General features: G+C 48.9%; 1 protein-coding gene across 2 annotated transcripts in view; it reads right to left on the minus strand.

The window, feature by feature from the left end:
- Nucleotides 1–24,025, minus strand: part of ZFAT (zinc finger and AT-hook domain containing) — a 206,638-nt gene that overhangs the window by 150,477 nt on the left and 32,136 nt on the right. For both annotated transcript variants that reach the window (XM_040626166.1, XM_040626167.1), the window contains exon 2: nt 5,096–5,272. In XM_040626166.1, the coding sequence (XP_040482100.1) occupies nt 5,096–5,272 (177 nt within the window). The remainder of the gene's footprint in view (nt 1–5,095; nt 5,273–24,025) is intronic.

The following is a 24,025-nucleotide window of genomic DNA, read 5'->3' on the forward strand; positions in this document are numbered from 1 at the left end:
AGGAATGCAAACTGCTGCAGCTGCTCTGGAAAACAGTATGGAAGCTTCTCAATAAATTAAAGCTAGAACCACCCTATAATCCAGAAATTCTACCTCTAGGTATTGAAGAAAACAAAAACACACTAATTCGAAAGCTATATGCACATCTTCGTTCATTGCAGCATTATTTACAATAGCCAAGATACAGAAGCAGCCTAAGTGTCCACCAATAGATGAAGGTAAAAAAAAGATGTGTTATGTATGTGTATATATCTGTATATACACACACGCACTGGAATATTTCTTAGCCATAAAAAATAAGAAATCTTGCCATTTGCAACAACACAGATAAACCTAGGGAGTATTAAGCTAAATAAAATAAGTCTGAATGAGAAAGATAAATACCATATGATTTCACTTATATATGGAATCTAAAAAACAAAACAAAACAGAAACAGACTCATTGTTACACAGAACAAATTGGTGGTTGCCGGAGGGAGAGGGATGGGGGATGGGGATACATGAAGGGGATTAAGAGGTACAAACTTTCAGTTACAAAATAACTAAGTCACGGGGATGAAAAGTACAGCATAGAAGAGGGGCCTCAATCAGTTAAGCATCTCCCTTCGCTCGGGTCATGATCTCAGTACCCTGGGATTGATCCTGGGGACCTGGGATCGAGCCCCGCAGGGGGCTTCCGGCTCAGCGGCGAATCTGCTTCTCCCTCTCCCTCTGGCCCTCCCCGCTGCTCCTGCTTTTGCTCGTGCTCTCTCTAATGAATAAATTTTAAAAATCTTTAAAAAAAAAAAAAGTACAGCACAGGGAATCTAATCAATAATATTGTAATAACTTCAGTGACAGATGGTGACTATGGCCACCGTGGTGACCATCTCATAATGTATAAAAATATCGAATCACTATCTTATACACCCAGACACTAATGTAATCATGTATGCCAATTAAAATTTAATTTTACAAAAGAAAGAACAGAAAGAAATTTGTGAAACTCAAAAATACATGGAAATTAAATGGCACTCCTAAATAGCAAACAGGTCCAAGAGGGTATCATCAGGGAAATCAGGAAATAACGCTGAGATGATCAAAAGGAAAACACGACATATGAACACTTGTGGGATGCAATGAGAGTAGGTTCACAAGGCTGGAAATGCCTGTGTAAGACACAGAAAGATCTCCAGCCAGGAGCCTACTCTTCCAGCCCAAGAGACCAGAGAAAACAGAAGCAAACGAAATGCACAGCAAACGGAAGGACAGAAAATAAACATAGAAATTAGAATGTAAAGAGATTAAACAGAAAAACAAAAGATAAAAATCAAAAGACTGGCAAATTTTAGCTAAACTCACCAAGAATAAAGAGGTAAGACTCGGCTAAAATCAAGAATGAAAGATGGAACATTACCTCTCATCTTACAAAAAAAAATTTTTTTTTAATTCTCAGGGATACTATGAACAAGAAATTATATGCCAACAAATCAGAGAACTTTGATGAAATGGAAAATTTCCTAGGAGGATACATACCACTGAAAGGAATTCAAGAAGCAACAGAAAATATTCATAAACCTGTCATAAGCAAAGAAACTGAATCCGTAATCCAGAAACTTCCCACCAAAAGCCCAGAACTAAAGGGCTTCACTGGTGAATTCTATCAAACATTTAAGAAGAACTCACACCAACACTTAAAAAAATCTTCCAAAAAACAAGAGGAGGAAGGGACACTTCCCAACTCATTCTGTGAGGCCACTATTATCCTGATTCCAAAACCAAAGACATCAGAGAAATGACCCTACATACTATCTCTGAATACAAACAGAAATCTGTTCATCAATGTCCTAGCAAACCAGCTCCAGCAGCACATGAAAAAGGATTATGCAATAGGACCAAGTGGAATGTACCCCAGGAACGTAAGAGTGGTTCAGGGTATGAAAATGTATCCACATAAATCACCGTGTTCGTGGCCTGAAGGGGAGAAAGAACACACGGTCATCCCCACTGAGTGAGGGACCATGGCTGCAGGGCAGCTTCAGGGGAGAGACAGGCCTGGTGGGCTGGCTGTAGGGGAGACGAAGAGGAGGACGGATCTCAAGGAAGAGGGGACCCCGGGATGGCCTCCCGAGCAGACAGCCGTTATCTTCCACTAACATCGGTAACAAGGGCAGGGGTGGAAGTGAGCACACACGTACGTCAGAAAACACTGACGCACAGAATTCCAGGAGCTCTATCTACTCTCTTATCATCTGCTCATTATTTATAAATGAAATGAAAAATTCAAATTATTTTATCTCATTCACATTTTAGTTGGAAGAAAAATCTTAATAAGCAAAGCTGAATAAAAACAGAATTAAAGCTCTGTAACTACCTTTCTCAACGTTCTCAACCCATTAATCCATGTGACTTCTATCTGCCATATGAATTTTACAAAACAGATTATCCATTCTTCTGAGTTTACAGATGCTCAACCCCAGGGCAACACTCAAAGTTCCTCAGTAAAGCTCTGGTTCCGTCTGCCCGTTAAGCCACACTCTCTGGAAAGCCAATGCATCTTACCACTCAGCAGCATGGTGGCCGTGGGGAATGTGGACGTCATCGGGGGTTCTCCAGTGAGATCTGGACAGATGAGCCTTACTCACCCCCAGACTGGGGGGCAGAGGGAGGGGCGGCTGAACTGTGAGGGCCCTGGCATTAGGCAGATTCCTTTTTTTCCAGCTTTACTAAGGCATGATAGACACACCAAAATTGTATATATTTAGGTTATACAATATGCTTTTTTAAGGTGTGCAACAAGATGATTTAATATACATGTACACTGTGAAATGCTCAGCACAATCAACAATAGCAACCATTTTTTTCTTTTGGTGAGAACACTTACGATCTCCTCCGTCAGCAACTTCAAGTACATAATACAGTATTGTTAACTACAATCCCAAGCTGTACATTACATCCCCAGAACCTCTTCGGCTCAAAGTCTGTACCTCTTGACTATCATCTCCCCATTCCCGCTACTCCCCGGAAACCACTGCTCTACTCTTTGGTTCTATGAATTCAGCGATTTTAGAGTCTGCATATATGTGAATTCATATTTGTCTTTCTGTGTCTAGCTGATTTCACTTAGGAGAATGTCTTCCAGATTCACCCATGTTGCAAATGGCAGGATTTTCTCCTTTGTAATGGCTGAATAATATTCCTGTGTGTGTGTGTGTGTGTGTGTGTGTGTGTGTGTGTGTGTGTGAGAGAGAGAGAGAGACAGAGACAGAGACAGAGACAGAGACAGACAGATTTTTTGTACCCATTCATCTGCTGACACTTAGGTTATCTATTTTGAATGAAGTTCAATGAACACAGGGTTGCGGATCTCTCTCCGCAATATCGATTTCATTTCCTTTGGATATATTTTCAGAAGTGAGATTGCTGGACCACGTGGTAATTCTATCTTTACTTTTTTAAGGAACCTCCATCCTGTTTTCCATAGTGGCTGCACCAGTTTGCATTCCTGCCAATAGGGCACAAGGGTCCCTTTTCTCCACCTCCTTGCCGACACCTGTTATCTTGTCTTCCCGAGGACAGCCATTCCTAACAGGTGCGACGTGAGAGCTCATTGCAGCTCTGACTTGCATTTCCCTGATGGTGACATTGAGCATCTTTTCACGCACCTGTTGGTCATGCACGCCTTCTTTGAGAAAATGGCTGCTCAGGTCTTTTGCCCGTTTTTAATCAGGTTACTGGGTAGATTCTTAATGCCAATTTGGCCTCCCTCCCCCTCCTCTTCCCCAAAGCGAAGAGACTCAAATGCACACTATCAGTTGAGATGTGATTGCATGTCACTTCCCACCTCAGACCTGCTTTCTCGAAGCGGGGAGAGGACAGATCTGTTCACAAGTCCCACGACAGGGCTGAAATGCCGTGGACCCACCGCACCCGGCTGCTGGTTAAGAAGACGGAAATACTCCCACTTCTCCTCATTCGCTGGTTTCGGGTACTGGGTTTTCTCGGTTTCATCTTACGACACTAACAATAACCAGCAGAACTTCTCCTAACTTCTCAACAACTTAATCCTCTGTCAGGTATATTTCTCTGAGCTCCCTGGGATGGCCAGAGGGACTCATTAGCCAAAACATTTTTTGTCTGGAGTCTCTCCTTGTTAACCATGTCAGACAGATGATCAATAAGTCAGCCTGTTTAGAAATGCCAGCCTGAATATTCCCAGGAAAGAGCAATCGGTTATCAGTGTGGCTAATGAATCCTGTGATGGAACAGACTATCCTTCCGCACAGGAGACTGGCTGTTGTCCCTCATCATATAAAAATAGTTTTGTGGCAGCTTTTTTTACCCGCTGTTTGCAGCTCTGCCTCCTCTACTGCGTATTTTCTTCGTCTGTGGGGACCTAATTACAGGGCCTCGATGGTTTCTCTAAGCCATCCGCCTGCCGTATTGGAGGCCGTTCAGGGGGAGATGTCTGGACGCCGCAGACAAGACGGATCTCACTCAGCACACTGTCTGCGAACCCGAAGGATTCCGTGCGAATCAAAGCTCTGCCACTGGAGTCCATGTTCCAGGTCTACACGCTCAGTTCAGAAATGCTGTGTCTCAGGTTGTATAATCTTACACATTAATCACATATGTTATAATAGCTTCCCTTTATTGTCTTCTGGGCCGGGCGTCATCCGGCGGCACAGGGACACCCCGGGCTTCATCCCCAGCGCCCACCTGTGACAGGCGTATTTATCTTCATTTGTCAGACAAGCCCGGGGTCCTAGAGCCGGATTACACTCGTCTGACAGCAGGCTCGTGCTTTCTACACTGCTGGGGACTATCACCTCCTCTCATGCACTCCTTCCTTCCTTCGTTCGTTCATTCCTCCTTCTACAGCCAGGCGCTGGAGAAGCACCACAGAGGCCGGGTACGGCCAGCTCAAAACCACACTTGTATTTGAGCAGACCTATAACTGGACAAGTATTGACTGTGGCAAATGTGAATGTTCAGGGTTTCTGTGCCCACCGAACAGAAACCTAGCATCAAAGTACGTGCGAGCAAATCACCCCATCACCACCAATGGGCACACCCATGGCCATGGCCCCCTCACCCGGTACCCCAGGCCCCTTACCATCTCCGCTTTTGCTTGGGTTAGTGGGCTCGGGAGTACTCAGAGGTCTGAGGGGAATGATGATTTCATCAACATTAACACCTTCTTCTGTGTGCTTCTCAGAAACATGGGACAGGAGCTCCGACTGGCTGGGTGAAAAAAGGTTACAACATTTGCACATGAAGATGGCCGTGTTTTCTGTAAAAAAAAAAAAAAAAAAAAAAAAAAAAAAAAAAAAGCAAACTGTTATTTCATCTTAACGAAAATAACAATTGCTTCCAATCGCCAAAGAAAAATACTGAAGGCCGCCTTTGTGAGTCATGGCCGGCCTCCAACAGACCGTGTCCCTCCCATGGACGCCTCCAGGCCAGGCAGCTTACTTCTAACTGCACGTGGTCCCACTTGCCAGAAAATTCTTTCTTCAGAACTTCAAAACCTCAGTCCTTCTAGTGTCTAGTATCCTCAGTCCTTCTAGTGTCTAGTATTAGGCACTGTCTAATATGGGCAATCCCCCCACCACCATCGTTACCCAAATCTATCCGACAGCCCAGATTCCAGCATCGACATGGCAAGGTAAACAAAACAAGTAGGAAACTGCAAAACCAAAATCCAACCTTCAAATGAATGAACCTCGCTGACAGCAATTAAGTGCTCGAGCTAGGCTCTCTCAAATTAGGTACAAGGGAAAATTGATCAAAACAGCATTTCTCAAGAGCCAAGACACCTTTCACTGGCTGGCACAGGGACTAAAAACAAGAAGAATGAGAATTTGTTGATTTTTTTTAAGCCATTTAATTCCTATTTGAAAGCATTACCACCATTCACAAATATTTACTAATAGTTCATTACTTTCATCCCATTATACTAGGCAGGACAACATAATGGGAAAAGGCTCCTTTCTGAATCTAAGATAATTGTAGGTACATATAGGAATATTAAATTTAGAATCAAAAAAACTAATTAAAAGCTAGACTTTTTTTTTAACACTGCAAAGAAAAACCGGTATGATGGCAAGGACAGTGGTTTTGAAGCCAGACGAACCCAGATGACATTCCCAATCCCGTCCCTAAATGCTGCAAAGCGTGGTGATCTTCCAGAAGCAGTAATACCCCTGGAATGCACTAGGAGAGGCAGCTGGCCTGCCTGCTCAGCAGTGGGACGGGGTGAACCACTGCGCTGACTCAGTCCAGCTCTCCACCCACCGTGTACCCTCACCCACCTCACCCACACGCCGGACAACTGAACATCTACACCCACGCCACCTGCCCCCCCTCACCCTCACCATCACCGGGCTCACGGGGACTCTGGACGCTGCCTGGCAATCATACAAGGTCTCCAGGCCACCTGCTCTCTGTGGAGGCTAGACAGATATATGGCAATCCTAGATGATCTCTAGGCCATCTGCTCTCTGTTGATGGTGAACAAATGTTTCATACCGCTCCACTCCCACCTCCCATCCTCACATTGGGCTGCTGACCTTGCCTCCCGTGCCACACGAAGCTGCCAGAAGACAGTCTCCCCGAGCTTCCTGCACCACGCCTGCCCACCCACCTGCATCCTCCCCACCCACCCAGCCTTGCTCCTGCTGGTATGAGGGTTGGCGCCGGCAGTGGCACAGAAGGTGTGTGTTGGGCGGGGGGGGTCCGTGGGAACAGGCCACCCCAGTGCAGGCAACATTTTTATCACCGCCATTATTGAGTACTGGTGGCTCAGGGAGATGAAAAACCAAAAAAGCAGGCCAACATTTAAATGTTGTTACTGCTTTAAAATTCTCTATATTTTCTAAAGACATTCTCTAAGGACAATGCACCCCTAGTGCCTGCACCTGGGAGGACCGCACCCACAGCCCACCCTGGAAGGCCACTGGGTAAGTGTGGCCTGCGTGCACTGAATCCCAACCCCTCCCACCCAGTGACAGTGTTACAGAAACTTCTGCTTCTTTCTCCAGACCACCAATTCTTCCTCTCTGCCACTTGCTACAAGCTTATTTTTCCTGTCTTAAAACAAAACAAAAATCTTTCTTGATCTCCACTCCCCTGCTCTCCTCCACCCCATTTTTCTCCTCCTTTTTGCAGCAAGACTCCCTACCAGAAAGAGGAGACCAGAAAGAAAGGCAGTGGGCCGACCTGACGTTGCCACACTGAGGACAGAACCCTGCGAGCCATGGAGGCTGCAGGAACAAGTCTCCCTCTGGATCCAAGGGAAGGGTTCCTCCATGAACATGCAGATGGCGTAAAGACCTAAGAGAATTCTTCCCTACCAAACAACACAGGAAATAGAAATTTAACAAAGCAGAACATTGCTTCATCAATGAAAATCTCTCATGAATACTGTCAATCGATATTTTATTTTTTCCAAGAAATGCTTTATTCCTAAGGAACCCAAAAGGCTTCCTGTTCAAACAAGGAGAGATTACAGTAACACTCCTTTTCTTTATACGAGGCCATGTTGTTTTCAACATGCTTCCTGCTGACCCTACCACGATCCTACGATTTAGGCAACAAAGGGCTTGTAAAGGCAAGGAAACTGAGCCCGAGAGAGGAGAGCAGCTTGCCCAGGGCATGGTCGGCAGGAAGCAGAGAGCAGACCCTTTGCCACCTGCTTCTGACACGAGCTGTCTGTGGCCACACACCTTGCGTGAAGCTCCTTCAACTGAGGCTAAGATACTCACCGACGTGGCCAACACGTCTGAAATGACAATCACCCCCGAAGGCATAATCCCAGCATCATCCGTCAACTTCTTTCATGCTCATTCCAGCACCACCCAGCGGTGGCCACGGGCGGGGCCCCCGGAGGCCCCGCAGCACGGAGCCAGCTTGGGCGTGTGGCCAGCCACAGAGGCGGCCCCGGCTGCACAGGCGACATGGACACATCACACACCAACTGCATCGTGTGCTTTCTACGAACCTACTTCCCGACAGACCTCTATGTGGTACTGATTTCTGCGATGCTCTCAGGAGAAAGGGAACTCTGTGACATGTATCAGAGCAGAACTTTGGGGGACCACAGAGTTATTGTGTGGGCTCAGTGGACAGGCGCAGCAGGCCCTGTCTGGAGACTAGCTACGTCGAACTACGCATGACAAAGTGTTGGAGGCTACTGTAAGTCAGTCAGCTCCTACCTGGCTATCCCAGGCCACCTGAAGGCCGGGGCGGCACCTGGCCTTGGCCCACGAGCTTCCCAAGTACCAGCAACGCATCTGCTCTGTTAGGCAGGTGGAGACTAGACCCGGAACTCCCAGGGGCGGACAGAGAGATGAGGACAGGTGACCCAGGAGGACCGTCACTTCACCGAGGGTGTGGGCAGAGACGAGCATGCAGGACCCAGGACACTGAGAGGCTGACCTCCCCTCGGCCACGTGGCCAGGGAAGCACAGAGTCAAGGTGGAATGCAGCTTTACCGGACGCAGGCCCAGGGTCTCCATGGTGTCACGTGGCCCTTCCAAAGTCAGCACTGGTAAGGAACGCAGCCACGGAACCACCAACAGGACCACACAACCACTCCTCCTGAGCTGAGCCAGTGGGTGGGCTCTGTTTTGCCACCAACCATGCAATCTTGTATTTTTTTTTCAGATTTTATTTTTAAATAATCTCTACAGCCAATGTGGGGCTCGAACTTACAGCCAATGTGGGGCTCGAACTTACAACCTGAGACCAAGAGTCACGGCGCTCTACCGACTGAGCCAGCCAGCCCCCCGATGCAGTCTTGTATGTTTAAGAGCAGCTGGTGCCGGAAGCCCAGACACCATACACAGTGTTCCCTGCTGAACAAAATCTGGGACTGTCCCCCCAGGCCTCCAGCCGGGAGGGAAACCGTGCACTCTTTGGAGATGTTCATAAAGCAGGGTATAAACAGCAAAATGCCAAAACATGCAAAGAAAAGTGTCCGATCAGGCTGTCCCCCAAATATTAAGAATTGTCATTCCACCAAAATAACAACAAAGGAGCTTTTTCAGTTTTTATAGGGGACTAATACGGAAAAATGTATCTTCTACCCTGAAATATAATCATAATTATGTTGTCAGCTAATTCTGATAAAGATGCTATAATTTGGATGCATTTTTAGGTCCAATTACTACTGTGCAGTCGTCCTCAACAAAAGGATTCAAAGAGAAAACCACATGTTCAATACAAGGAAAATCACAGAAGTTTGGAGTTTGAGTGTTCCGTTTCTATGAAATATTTGCCAGTTTTCAACCAGCTACTCTTGTACTATTAAAAGGAAAATCTTAAAATAACCACATATACAAGTCCTCATTTCTGAACTGTGATTTGCAAATATTCCTGTCCAGGAAGAGCCACATCCTGTCGGTGACCTCTGACTCCCACCTGCTTACCACCACCCTGCCTAGGGATGTGGGCATGAGCGAGCCTCTGACCCCACTCCCTGAAGGTCATGAAGAGGCTCTTAGGTCCTGAGAGGCTGGTTAGGCCCCTTCACAACCAGCCAAGGCCCCTGGGGGCAAACAGGTCCCATCCCCTCCTCTGGCCACAGGCAGCACACGTGTCAGCTAAAGCTGGCCTCCACCTAAGGGACCCTTTCCCCAAAATCTCAAGCCCTTGAGTAAACAGGCAAAAAGCGTTGGCTCAGCCTTGAGCGGAGGCCACGTGCTCTGGCCAGTCCCAGGGCGGCCCAGCCCCAGCACATGTCCAGGGTGGCCTTTTCCTTCTGCTGTTGTTTGAAGTGCACCTCCCCTGGGAAGTCATGGGGGGGGGGTGACAGGAGCAATACAGGACTCAGGCATCCCAGGCCTCCCAGTCCTGTAACAGAGCTTCTTCCTATGACTGTTATTATTTATGACCGAAGTTACAGTATGAATACGTGCTCCCTGTGAAACAGCTAAATAACACGAGACCCCACAGAATAGGGACAGCCCCTCATCCTCCCCTTAGAACAAGGGCATCACTGAGCAGAATGTGATGCAGACCTTTCACTGTGCATCACAGGGAGGCAGAGAGAGAAACCGCGTGTGCACCCTCCATTTCCCTCCCCTCAGGGGCCCCTAGTGCCCTGGCCCCTCCACCTCCCTCCACCTCCCCTGGGGTCCTGCTCCCAGCACTGAGCTCAGCACCAGAGCTGCCCTACAACAGCTGAAGACCACCTCCCAACCCTGCCGGCAAAGGCCAAGCAGGAAGCCAGGACTTCCAGCCCGACCCCTCGGGTAATGAAGCACCCTTCCCACTCCCCGCTGGGCCGGTGTCAGAGGAGGCCCAGCACAGGGTCAGGACTTTCTGTACCTCCTTACCACTGTGCACTGGATGCCACCAGGGGAGCAGGACAGAGGCACTCCCGCCCCTCCTCGTCAGGGCTGGTATCACAGGGGCCCCGTGGGGAGCCTGAACCCCCATCCTGCCCAGCAGTACTGGGGCACCTACTCCCAGGCGTCTGCAGCCTGGACTTCTACCCTCCCTGGCGGTGACTAGGCCGTAGCCCACTTCCCCACCAGGGCAGGGTCAGAGGGGCCTGCTAAAACAGAAGATTTAAATAAGATCCAGACTCTCATAATACCGAAAATGCCCAGGGTTCAATCAAAAATCATTCCTCATAATTTTTCAAGAATCAGGAAAATCTCAATTGAATGACAAGAAACAGTCAAGACACCCACACTAGATGATACAGATACCAGAATTATCTGACAAAGACTTTAAGGCAGCCATCACAAAAACAATTTAATGAGCAAATATGAGCACGCTTGTAACAAACGCAAAAGCAGAACGTCTTCAGCAAAGGAACGGAAAATAGAAGGAAAAAACACATGGAAATTTGAGAACAGAAAAATGCAATCACAAAAACTCAATGGATGGGCTCAAACCAGAATGGGAAAGACAGAGGAAAGAATCAGTGACCTTGAGGATGGGACAAGAAAAAGCACACAATTTCTGAACAACAGGGGAAACAGACTGAAAAAACTGAACAGGGTCTCAGGGACGTGTGGGACTGTAACAAAAGGTCTAATGCGTGTGTCATCAGTGTCCCAGGACAGGAGAAAGACAGCAGGGCTGGAAAAGTATTCAAAGAAATAATGGCTGAAAACTTCCCAAATCTGGCAAAAGCAAAAGACACAAACCCCCACATTCTAGGAAGTCAGCAAACCCCGAACAGGATGAACCCAAAGACATCTGTGCCAAGGCCCATTATCATCAAACATCTGAAAACTAGAGCCAAGAGAGAACCGGGAAAACAAGCTCATGTGTGAGAAACCATTTGAGCGACAGCGGATTTCCCATCAGACGTGACGGAGGCCACAAGCAAGCATGTTGTTCAGCAGCAGCAAGAAAGCAACTGTCCCCCTAGATTTCTACACCCAGCACAAACAGCCCTCAGATACACAGGGGGACCGAGACATTCCCAGAGGAAGGAAAACTAAAATAACTTGTTGCCCAGCAGACTTAACCTCAAAGAAGAGCTGAAGGAAGTTCTCTAATTAGAAAGGAAATGATACAACAATGGATCCTGGGACATCAAAAAGGGAAAAAGTACAAAGGAAAATGTAAAACTATGGGTAAATACATCAGATTTTCCTTTTCCGTTTAGTTTTCTAATTTATATTTGACAGTTGGAGCAAAAAGACCAAGTCTGTCTGATGTGGTTCTCAATGTCTGCGGAAGAATGGCTGACAACTGTGTTATAAACGGAGGCTACAGGGGGTGTAAAGGTGGTGACATTTCTCCTCACTGAAACTGGCAAAACGTCCACAAACGTTCTGCATCTTGACCGTGAGGGCGGCTATACGGATCCACACGATAAAAATGGGCTAGAATGAGGCACGCACGTCATACGTACCACAGCCATCTCTTGCTGTGGATGCTGCACAATAGTTATGTGAGATCTAACCACTGGGTGAGACAATGAAAAAGTTCTGGAGAGGCGTGGTGGCGATGGTGGCCCAACACCGTAAATGTGCTATTGCCACTAAAAATGGTCAAAATGGTAAATTTCATGTTCTGTGTATTTTACAAGAAAAAATACAAATGAAACCACTGGAGTAAATCAGGTAAAGGGTACATGAGACTTCTACTATCTTTGAAACTTCCGGTGAGTTATCTCAAAATACAAAATTAAAAAAAAAAAAAAACCACTGTGGCAAATAAAATATACCAATGGCTACCAGTGTCCCCCTCTGGAAAGGACACTGAGAAGCAGCACGTATCCCGCTTGGTGAATCCACGACCCCATCCAATCCCAAACACCCTACAAGGAACGGAGGAACACTGGGCTCGGAAGGGTGGAATGAGGTGGCTCCGTGGATAGATAGGGGTTGGTCCTGGTCCCCGTGCCCACCTCTGGGGGGCGGGGTGACAAGGGCTCTGAAGGGCTGGCATCCCCAAGTCTGTGCCAAGCACCTCCCACCCCACGTGCACTCATCACCCGCAGCCAGAGCCCCGCCCAGCCCAGCCCAACGCCATCCGTCTTCCCCCAAGCGATGCCACTGCTGGGGACACAGTAGGCACTCAATAAATGTTAGATGAATTGAGGATTACAAACACGCTTAAACATTTATCAATACCCAGAAGAAGACAAAATGCTACATTACTAGACTATTGGATTACTCTACTTAAAAGCTTTAGTTTAAAAAACTCTCCTCCCTCCTCTCCTTGATTAGTATAAATCATCCTCTCGGCTGTGTAACTATCTTTTACTTGGATTGATTAACTTTAAGGAGAGTCCAACAGCCAAAGCTCAGATCCCATTAAATTATCTATCTTATGAAAAGACTAGGGTGGCAAATCCTTTCAGAGTTAAAATATTTTTGTTTTCTTGTTTTTCACTTGCCCTTAAGTTATTAAATTCATAAGAGCTGGCAGCTTCCCAATGGGAGTGGAAATATTTTAACAACATAAAGCCAGATTGCTGTCACTTCCAACGCAATGAAAAAAGTCTCATTGTGCAGCTTAGTACAACTTAAAATACCTTTTTCTTTCATCCTCAGGAAAAGAGGCTTGGGTTAGGACAAAACATTATTTTCTATCTAGTTGATTTTACAGAGCCTTCACCCAGCTGCAGATGTGCCATCTGCATCCTCATCATCACCATCATCACAATTACCGAGAACTTGCTGTAACCAAAGCGCAGGGGCTTCGAAGGGGACGGAGAAGAGCGGAAGCTCCTCGCAGTTCCACCCTCACCGTGAGCGGGCGCCACGCCGGGCTCGTGCTGGGCCCACTGCACCTTCACACCAGTCTGAGAAACAGGTTTTATTACCGTATTTCCTCAAATCTAAGACAACATCTATTCTAAGAGCACTGATACTTTGCATACCATTCAAAACGATAAAAACGCCGCCCAATAAACGAGGACACGCTGGTTTCTCATCACACAGATGGCGGCGGGACGCGTCCCGAGGTGAGAGATGCTACAGTGTGAGTCTCTGAATCGGTGAGACGGGTAACACTTCCAGATTCCCATGGAAGTGCAGCTCGGTCCCAGTGCTGGGGAGGGTGGGCGTGAACCCGGGAAAGCCTCACTCGCCACGCCTGCTCTTGTCCTGGAAGGCCCCGCGTCCTCTCCCAGCGCCCCCAATGCACACTGGGGCTGGGGGCCCCACTTTCAGGCTCACTTCCATGGCAGTACTTGAAACCCTGCTTTCCAGAGAGAAGACAGACATTTCCTGAGTACCAGGCACTTTCACGCTCCATCACATTTAATCCTGACAAGCAAGGCCGCTGCTAACGTATAAGCCACCTCCTCAACAAAGGGGAAACGCACCCCTTCCTCAGGACACCAGCTCCCCCTGCCAGAAACTGGTCACAACATCCTGATTTTCTTGAAAAAGACACTTACTACCGTTTGCAGAAAACTGTCATAAGGAATATACAAATCTAAGAAATGAATGAATCCCCTTAGATGGGGTGTCCTGGTGCAGTGTGCAACCAGCACAGCTGTACAAAGTGACCCCCCTATGTAAGTCAGCCACGAAGATACTATTATCCCATGTTACAGATGAGGATGCTGTAACTTGTACAAGACGATCAAATTCAGGCCCACACGGTTCCAAAGCTACTTGGTCAACGCACAAGAAACATACAAACTGGGAAGGAACACAGGCTGCACATGCGTGCGTGTGGTGAGCACACTGACCACATGCCACAGGAGAGCATGCGGAGAACACAGAAACCCCATGGCTGAGGCAACTGGGGAAGACCGCTCAGGAGAGGGAAGTGGACCTGGCCCAGGAGACAGGACAGCTCAAAGCCAAAGGCCGGGTCCACAAAAAAGGAGCAGAGGTCAGCCAGCCAGTGGGGGCAGAACTCAACCCTCAAAAAACCTTGAAGAGGAAAGAGGGGGAGAACAAATTCAAGGCAGGGGGGTGGGCAGCCACCCCTGGTGCTCGGAAAACCCACCACGGAAGCCTGCCACACAAACCAAGCCTGCAGGTTGGATGGGTCCTGTGGGCTTCCAACGTGGAACTCCAGAGAAAAGGTTTTCCATCTGGGAGACTGGGGCCTGCTGAGCGCCTGCTGGGGAGAGCCAGGGAGCCGGGGCTGCAGAAACAGAGTGCAGGCTGCAGACGTGTCCTCACCACCCGGACGCAGCACCCAGCAGCAGGACTGGCTCTGGAGGGCAGATCGGGAAGGCCAGGTCTTCCTACTTCATAGACTCGGACTTCTTCAGATTCCACGGTCTTGAGGACACGCGGAGTCCAAGAAAGAAAGGAGATCTTAAACCCCCCTTAAACTGATATTAGAAATAAAGGGAGAGTAAGTGACAAAATAAGGTCTCCCCTTGGCGACAGGAGACACTGAGCCCAGGCAGCTTGGGCCAAACAGCAGCTGAAGCAGCAGCGAGGCCACAGCTACAGACACTGAGCAGGAGACGCAACTCTGGACACGGGACAACACGTGTCCGAAGTCTGATGGCGTTTTGGTGTTTCTCTTGGAGACGATGAGACATCCGACTGGGGGGACAAGGGTGGCTGGGGACATTATGCCTTAAGCCTCTGCCATTCTCTAGTGAAATGTGAGCCTGACAAATAAAAGTGCACAGTGCTCAGGGGCACCTGGGCGGCTCAGTCGATTAAGCGTCCAACTCCTGCTTTCGGCTCAGGTCATGATCTCAGGGTCGTGGGATCCAGCCCCACATCGGGCTCTGTGCTCAGTGCTAAGCCTGCCTGAGATTCTCTCTCTCCCTCTGACCGTCCCCCCGGCTCACATGTGTGCTCTCTCAAATAAATAAATCAGTAAAATCTTAAAAAAAAAAAAAAAGTGCACAGTATTCAGATAACCAAAAAAGAAGAAAGAAGGGGGAAAGAGAAAGAGGAAATTGGTTTGACCAGTAGAACAGACAGACTCAGATTTGGAATCCTTGACACAAGCGATACCCACCACCACACACCTGGTGGGTGCGGACAGCCAAGCCCTGAAAAGCCAGATTCCAGAACGACAAATGCGTGGGCCAGGTGCGCAGAGGGCCCAAGACCAGGGGAGGCCAGACGAGAAAAGGCACCAGAGCTCCCAGAGCTGGAAGTTCTAGGAAAGAGCCCACGTGTCGGCCATGGGAAGGGGAGGCATCAAGACTTCCTGGCCTGAAGTGGCAGCCTCCACTCCCCTGCCCTCCCCAGCTGCGCAACAGTGTTATACTGCCTCCTTCGCTCACACAGACCTTCAGTCTGTGACCGTGCTTGATCCTTCCCGTTGACCTGTGAAGGAGCTAAGTGCACCCCAACCACCACCACCACCACCACCAGCAGCGTCGTCATCCCCAGTTTATGGAGGAGAAAGCTAGGGCTCAGAGAAGTTAGCCAGTAGCCAAGGAGCCCAGCCAGATAAATCACAAAGTCAAAACTTGACCAAGACCTTCCTGTGGGCCACTCGCCCGGTGGCCAACACTGTCCTGGGACAGACGTATTTGGTCACTGCAAGGAACACAAGCTCGGGTACCCAGCCCACAGCACCACGGTTAGAGAGAACGTTCTAACGATTAATCACAACTAAGAAGAGGAGCTACACCAAAAGGGGGACTTCGCTCTGTGTGTGTGTGTGTTATAATTTACCACCACAATTCATTCCAGGGAGCAAAATGCTGGTTAATGAGAGCACCAGACGTGGGTGCTACCCCCACCCCAGGACCACACACGTTATAAACACGCCCACTGCATGGCCTGGCCACAGGTCTAGAACGACAGAACAGAGGGCCACCCCATACAGGACAAAGAGCTTTTTTTAGCAAAAAAAAAAAAAAGGAAAACAAAAACGTAGGTAGTTACCAACACGCAGGAGATGAGCGGGTGTCATACACGTGCTAGCGGCACCCTCTGGTGGTCGATGAGGGCACTGCAGCCTCCACTCAGCGAGGAAGTGGGCCGCAATGAAAATGTGGCTAACATTTACTGATCCCTAATTCTGGCAGGCACCACAGTTTGCCCGTCACCCACTTAACCTTCACATTAATCCAGTGGGGGACGGGCTGCTATCCCCACTTTATTTTTTTTTAATTTTATTTATTTGAGTGGCAGAGAGAGAGAACACATGCGCAAGAGCGCAAGAGCAGGGGGAGGGAGAAGAATACTTCCCACTGAGCAGGGAACACGATTGAGGGGCTTGATCCCAGGACCCTGAGATCATGACCTGACCTGAGGCGCCCCTCTGCTACCCCCACTTCAGGTGAGTAAGCTGAGCCCAGGGAGGAGACTGCCCGGTCAAGCAGCAGGGGGGCACAGCAGAAGCAGGGCGCACGCCCCCACACAGCCCATGCCCAGCGCCCGTCCTAAATGAGTCACCACGTGATATTTACGGCTGCTTTTCGGGTGGGGAGAGGATCCATCCTGGCAGCCCAGTCCTGGCCAGCCCAGCAGGTGAATCACCCCCAGCTCGGACCATGGGTTCTCTGTCCCCGTCACAAACAGCCACCACCTGGCCAATTCTCAATGTGCACAGAAGTTACTTGCAAGTCTTGTGGTGCTTTCCCATTTACAGCCGTATTTCTGTGTGACGGAAATGATGCTGAACCAGAGCAGCGTGACCGGAGGACAGGCGCGCATCCATTCCCACACGGTACAAACGCAACAGGATTCTTCCTGCGCTGCTGGAGTCCGGACGGCGTTACCCGCCCTCGGGCAGGGTGCTGGGTTCGAGGCTTCTCGGGAATGGTGCGGCTCTGTCTGCATCCACAAGGAATTCTGTCTGTGAACATTCGGGGAGCTGTCTGTCTGTTCCATACACACTTTTCTACCTGGAAAAGTACTTTTCTACTTTTTCTATCCATCCACTTAAAAAACGGTAACAGCAAATTTTAAAGGAAAAAATGTAAGGAAAAAAGTAGATTCTGATTTGCAAGTGAATCTCTTATTTAAAATGACACCTGAGGTGAGAGAGAGGGCAGCCATGGAGCCCAAACCTAGAGTGAACGCACGTCTGCCCAAGGAGTCGTGTGTCCCTGGTCTCATTCGCTTCTGTTTCCCCGTCAGCTGTGGGGGGGACCACAGGACACCACGAACGCAACGTGTCCAGCTCCAGGACCACCACCTCAAAGGCACCGTCCAAGGAACAGTAGGAAGGGCATGAGCCTGAGTCAGGAGTCAGGGCCTGGGTACACCAACCCCTCACTGGCTCCCACCTCCAGTAGGACAGATTCTGTGTAGGTCTCTGAATCTCTATAGGCCCAAAACAGAAGCGGCCTTCAAATGGTTTAATGTGAAACCTGGGCTTCAAGCCTCATCCAGAGGTTAACGTGTGGACAGGCAGAGCCTCCTGAGCCCAAGCAAGGTAGTGGAGACAGCCCAGCCAACACCTGCCTCCACTATGATCTGCGGGCCAACACGCACCTGCCCTCCTGCCTCCCCTCCGCCCCACAACACCCACAAATAACCTCCAAGGTGCCTTCCCAGCTCTGAGGTTCGGTGGGCTAAAGCCCTGATAAGCACACACCCTAATGTGTGGTATTATCATCATGCATCCACAAAATGCTGATGGACACACCAGCTTCTATAACTCACAAAGTTAACATTTTTATTAAATGGGAGGGAGAAATCCCATGGGTGTTCCTTTGCTGAAACTGGATTAACAAAATAAAACGAGAAATGCTCAGGATCAGCTATAATTAACGCTGCCCCAACAGTTGCATTATGATTTTATGCATACACATTTCTTCCATGTCGAAACTTGGCAGAATTTTTTTAAGCTATTTTTAAGCACTCTCGGAGTGCGAGCCTCCGGCAACGGAGTATTCGCGCATTTAACATAATCCTCAGTGAAGAGCGGGGCCCCCTCCTCGGGAAAGCACCACAAATAACGTATGTGAACAGGAACCAAGCCCGTCACCCACTTCTCTAGCTCTCCACCCCAGCAGATCTGTGCGAAGACCTGAGGACGTGGGGAGCCTCACTGCAAAGGACCGAGGTGGCTCCGACACGCCCAAAACGCCTCTAAGGTGACCACGTCTCTGGGATCTCGTCCGTGCTAAGCACAAAGTGCGTGAGCTCTTAGGGGGTTTCACAGGACATGTGAGGGAGACAGCAATGGCCACGGCCGCCGCCTCCAGGCCTCTGACTTCCCAGTGTTTGGTTTTTTTGTTACACTGGGTTTATTTTGGTTCCTTTGTGTGTCCTTTCATCTCACTTCTGAAGGTAAAGGGCTGCAGGGCCCAAACCCTGGGTCCAAGCCCCGCCCACACCGCAGCTTCTGAGAGACGGGGCAACCTTTCCCTTCCCCAACCTGCAGGCTCTCAGCGAGAAAAGGAGACCATCATCGAAGCTGCCTGCTGACCTCGTGGCGGGGGGACAGTGGGAAAGGGGCTATTCAGACAGCTAAGCGTGGTGTAAGTGCGGACCAGAACTGACTCTGAAGTCCAGGGCAATTGGGCTGGCGGGCTAAGCTACCGACTTCACGCACGCGCACAGGTGTTAGATGCATATGACATACACGCGCTGTGCGTGCGTGCAGACACGTGTTACACACGCACACACACGTACACACGTACCGCACATGCACACACTCACACATGCTCCCCTTAGGCAAAGAAGAGATGCGGGCAATCCGAAGCTCTCTGAGGCTCAGAGACCATCCAGCACGAATGATGAAAGCGAGTAGAACCCCAGGCTCTGAGGAGAGAAAGCAGCACAAGGAAGGGGAGAAGGAGAGCAAACAAGGGAAGGACGCAGAGAGGCCGGGACTCGCACTTCCAGAGTCTGAGACAGGCTGGCACATGGGGGGCGGGGGGGACCGAGCAGCAGGAGCTGGGGATGCAGATCCTGTAAGAGGAGTGCGGACCCAGCTGTGAGAGACAACTTGGTGGGGCCCCCCGGCCTCCTCCCTCGCCAGCAGGAGCTCAGATCCTACCCGAAGTGTCTTTCCTGCTGCACCCCAAGCCCGCAGGGGAAGCACCCAGGGCCCGAGGGATCAGGAGATGCCGGGTCACTGTAGCCAGTGTTTAATGACCGCGCCTGTTTTCCGAGGAGACCGGTCCAGCCCTTGTTCCTCACTCTGCTTCCCAGGTTATTTTAAAGATTAACTCTTTCAGCTTTGCTCCAAGTACGCGGCCTGGCACTCATTAGTGAAGATGGTCCCCATTTCTGCAGCCTACTCACACCCCACCACCAAGGGCAACAACAAAGCCCTTAGAAAGGCTGATTCTGGCCCACCCCTTCTCCTGCCTGGGCAAGGTTTCAATTCAATGCATGCGTGATATGCACTTGCCCACACAAAGCAGGGGTGCGAGGGGCCAGGAAGGGAGAGAAGCACAGAGGAGCATTTCCCGGGCTCAAGCTGGACAGTCTCATGGGTAAAGCAGGCTTGCAAGCACAACCTCTCAGGCGGACAGAGACGGCTCAGCGCACACTCTGTGCTATAACGAGTTAGGCAATGTTTCCACCCAAGGAGAAGTTCTGGAAGGACTGCCACTCAGCCACCAGCACTCAATAGACCCCATCCAAGCCTACGCCGTCCTACAGAAACAGGAGTACTGGTGTGATTTCAAATTCTCTAGAAGCCACATGAAAACAAAAAGAAACAAGTAAAATCAATTTTAACAACATGTCTTCTGTAAACCAGTGTATCCAAAATATTGCCATTTCACTTTTAATCCCTTTGTAAAAGATTGATGAGAAATTTCATTCTTTTTTTTTCTTTTTCTACCAAGCTCAAAATCCGGTGTATACTTCCCACTTACAGCACACCAAAGTTTGCACTAGACGCACCAGTATTCACTTTGTTTCCAGAACCCCAGGCAACTTTTCTACTGCAGATCAGAGAAACGTGGCAGGCGGATTCCACTCCCCCACATCCAGCAGGCCGGAGAGGGCCTCCACCACCCCAACATCTTTGGGACCCACCACGTTAGGAAAACCAACACAAGGAATTAGGAAATTTAGACCTTGTCGACCAGAGTCCCTGTCCACACTGTTACGGGAGAGGCAGAAGACAAGAGGGATGTTTTCATTTATTACTGTCATGGGCTTAGAAGCTGCCTGTCTGCTCCAGGCTCCTGAGGTCATAATCAAAAGAGATAAAATAAAATAAGAGCCTGGGCAGGAACTGAAGGCAGATACGGGAAACATGCAAATTCAAATTCAAATTGTAAATGTCCGCTCTACTTATTATGAAAGCCTGAGATGGGTCTCAGTGATAAAGTAGTCTGAACTTGAAAATTAATTCTAGGGGGCGCCTGGGTGGCTCAGTCATTAAGCATCTGCCTTCTGCTCAGGGCGTGATCCCAGGGTCCTGGGATCCAGCCCCGCATCAGGCTCCCTGCTCCGCTGGGAGCCTGTTTCTTCCTCTCCCACTTCCCCTGCTTGTGTTCCCTCTCTCGCTGGCTATATCTCTCTTTGTCAAATAAATGACTAAAAAATCTTAAAAAAAAGAAAAGAAAATTAATTCTAGGAGAAAGAACTGCCCTCCAATATCCAGATGTGTTGAAGTTTTTTTTTCAAATTCCGGAACAGAGCTTTAAATTAAGCAAGAAGAGCCTGTGGGAAAAGAATTCTCCAAACCCCACTGGCCACCCACCCCAGCCTACCAGAATGATCTGGCCCACTCTTCCTAGTAACTAAGATATGAAATAAGTATTAGGTATACTCTCCAAATGCCTGGGCTATAGGGGAAAAAAAGTAATTTTTAACTTATGTTCATAAGCTTCATAATACAACATTTAGTAAGTGCCCAATGTATGTCACACATTATGCTAGGCACGTTTAGAAATGAGCATGACAGAGACCCTCCCATTTTGTTTATAAGAATAATTTAAAGTGACTGTGGATTTATTTGTGGTCTAATTTCATAGACTCTTACCTTGGAACGGACAGAGAGGTGCCTAAATCCGGCCTCCTGGCCAATGTCCAGACGGGACAGACAGCCCTACCAGACCCTCACCTCCCATGTCTGAGCAGCTACCACTTATATTTACACAGCTGGGAACTTTAGAAGGTCAGGCACCTGCCCTGCTCCCTGACCTGGCTCCAGCTAGTGCAGCCTCAAGGTGACCCTGGCAAGGCCAGCAGCTCTGGCAATATCTGAACAGGCTATCCAGTGGTCCCAAGGGTCTTCTCCCCTGCAAGCCTGGCATCCCAGTCCTTCAGCCACACCTGATGGGTCCCCAAGCTTGGCTGAGGCCAGGCCAGTCCTGGCCCCCAGCCCCACCCCTGCAGACGCTTGCTGGTTCTCTTAACCACCTGCTGCAGGTCCATACACACACATGTCCCCTAGGGGGCGATAAAGGGCAAAGGAGAACTCTGGCATCCAGGAGCTAGTTCAGAGCTGCAAGCTTGAAATTCTACAAAGTGGAGAGAGCTGGCAGGTGCCTGCAGTCTGGTGAGCAGACTTGTTTTAGCTCGGGAACCTTTCTTCAAGCCTCAGTTCCAACTCACTTTCTCAGACAAGCTTTTCTTAAACCCCCTTCAATATAAATTAGGTCTCGGTTACTTTGTCTTGCCCTCCCTGTATTCACTTTAGCAGCAATTACCACAATGTGTAATCGTGTATTTAATGGTGTGTTTGTTTAACCTCTGTCTCCCCTAATAGACTGTGTGCTCTAAAAACATCAATTTCACTTCATTCAAGATACAGTTAAAAGCTTAAAAAGATCAATGCAGCAAGCTAATAAAGATATTTACCTATAAACAGAGAAACACTGAAGATTTTCTTTGTTGAGAGGACTAGAGCATTTCCAGAGTGCTCCCTTATGAAGCCCTGAGGATAATGTTAGCCAAGGCATTCCTCATTCTCACTTCCTAGCAAAACAAGTTAAGACCTCATGCTGGGAAGAGGCCCAATGAGCATGAGCTTTCCCCCCAGCAGGGGGAAAGCGCTTCACTGCTCTGGTCCTCCAACTCTCTAAAATGGGACTAAACGCAGCATTCAGAACGGTGGTTTGATGAGAAAGCAGACCCAGACAAAAGGCTTGGAAGTGAGATGCTCCGTGAGAAAGAACAGGGTCCAGATGTGCGCAGGCACCCCACCCCCCAGCAAGGGGACGTCCCACTTCAACTGCAAGGCTTCCAGGGGAATTCCACTCCTTCCTGGACACGTACACCCTCAGGTCATCTCTGCGCTCCCTATTATCTATGGCCCCGCAAGAAAAAGAAGCAAAAGTCAGTCCTTTCACTGAAATACAAGAAATACACTCAACCCAAACATTCATAAACTTAAATAAAGTAGAAAAATAATAAATAAGCAAGTATGGGGATAATCCCTAACATGAAACACGAACAGAAACAAATGAACGGACTGGACTTTAAATGAGTAACATAACTGCACTGAAATGCGAGGGAAGTGGGGTGGGGGGCAAGCCAGGTCACTTGGGAAGCAGGCATTTGCACCCCCCTCGGCCCCAGGTCAAAGAGACACAGAGATGTGATCAAATATTGAACTCAAGTTAGTAGGCCTCTTTCCCAGAGATGTGGGTTAGCAATTCATAAACTATTTTTAGTAGATCCTAGGACTGAGCAAATAAGTAACTTGCTGTGGGTAGGACACAGGCTCTCTGGGTCAGAGAAAGGCGTTACTGATACGGAAAGGAAAGGGTGGAGTAGAACCGGTGCTAATGGGTTGGAATCCGAAAGATCTGCAGATATAGACGTGGGTCCATCACGTACGAGCTTTCTACGCATCTGCGTGGCGGACACGCACACGTGCGCCCATTTCCCCGCTGTGCTTCAGGAGAAAGAGCGACCCTCCAGCCATCAGGAGCCCACCTAGTCCTGCATCTTCGCTTCTCAGTACTATCCTCCACTTGAACCCATTCTCCTCTAGAAAGAGCCGATTCCAGAGCTGGAAAGAGGGTTTCTGTTGCACAGAAACCAAGAAAGTTCTCAAAGAAAGAGGGGCACATCCGAGAGGCTTCGACTAGCCAGATGTGGGGAAAGTGGATCATCAAATTAAATGATGATGTAAGATTACAAACCACTGCATAAAGAATTCATGAGTCCACAGCAATATAAACAGATTTATAAAAAAGGGGACGCTCTTGCTCACACAGAAAGACACCTAATAAATGCAGAAGAAATGATGGCCTTCGAGACTCATCTGGCAAACCTCAGTGATCACAGGGTCTGGCAAGAACCATCAGTGGAGGCTAAAACGAGGGGTGAAGAAAGTCTGAGAAATAAAGAGGAGCGGGACAGGTACACGGTCTCAAAATGTCTCATCATGAGACACTTCATTACCAAGGAGAAAAACAGTAACTGTACCTGGAGAGAAGCTGACCCCCTCAAACGTACATCAGGCACATGGGGCCGGAGGGCTGTGCGCCTCCTGCCCGCAGGCCACAGGGTCGGGGCCGCTTTTGCGGTCTTCACGCCCACACAGCAGGATCTGAACGGGATCACGACGGAACTTCGAGCAAGGCCTGAGGGAGGGACACTCTACAAAATCACGGGTCCACACTTCTCAGAACTCTCAGCGTCGTGGAACACAAACGGCACAGGACCCACTCCCTACTACAGGGTAGAGGGACACGACGGCCAAACGCATTGCTTGAGCCACGACTTCATCTGCTTTACATGAAGTTATTGGAACTGGTGAA

Source organism: Ursus maritimus, unplaced genomic scaffold (assembly GCF_017311325.1).
Source record: "Ursus maritimus isolate PB19 unplaced genomic scaffold, ASM1731132v1 scaffold_9, whole genome shotgun sequence".
Classification (NCBI taxonomy): domain Eukaryota; kingdom Metazoa; phylum Chordata; class Mammalia; order Carnivora; family Ursidae; genus Ursus; species Ursus maritimus.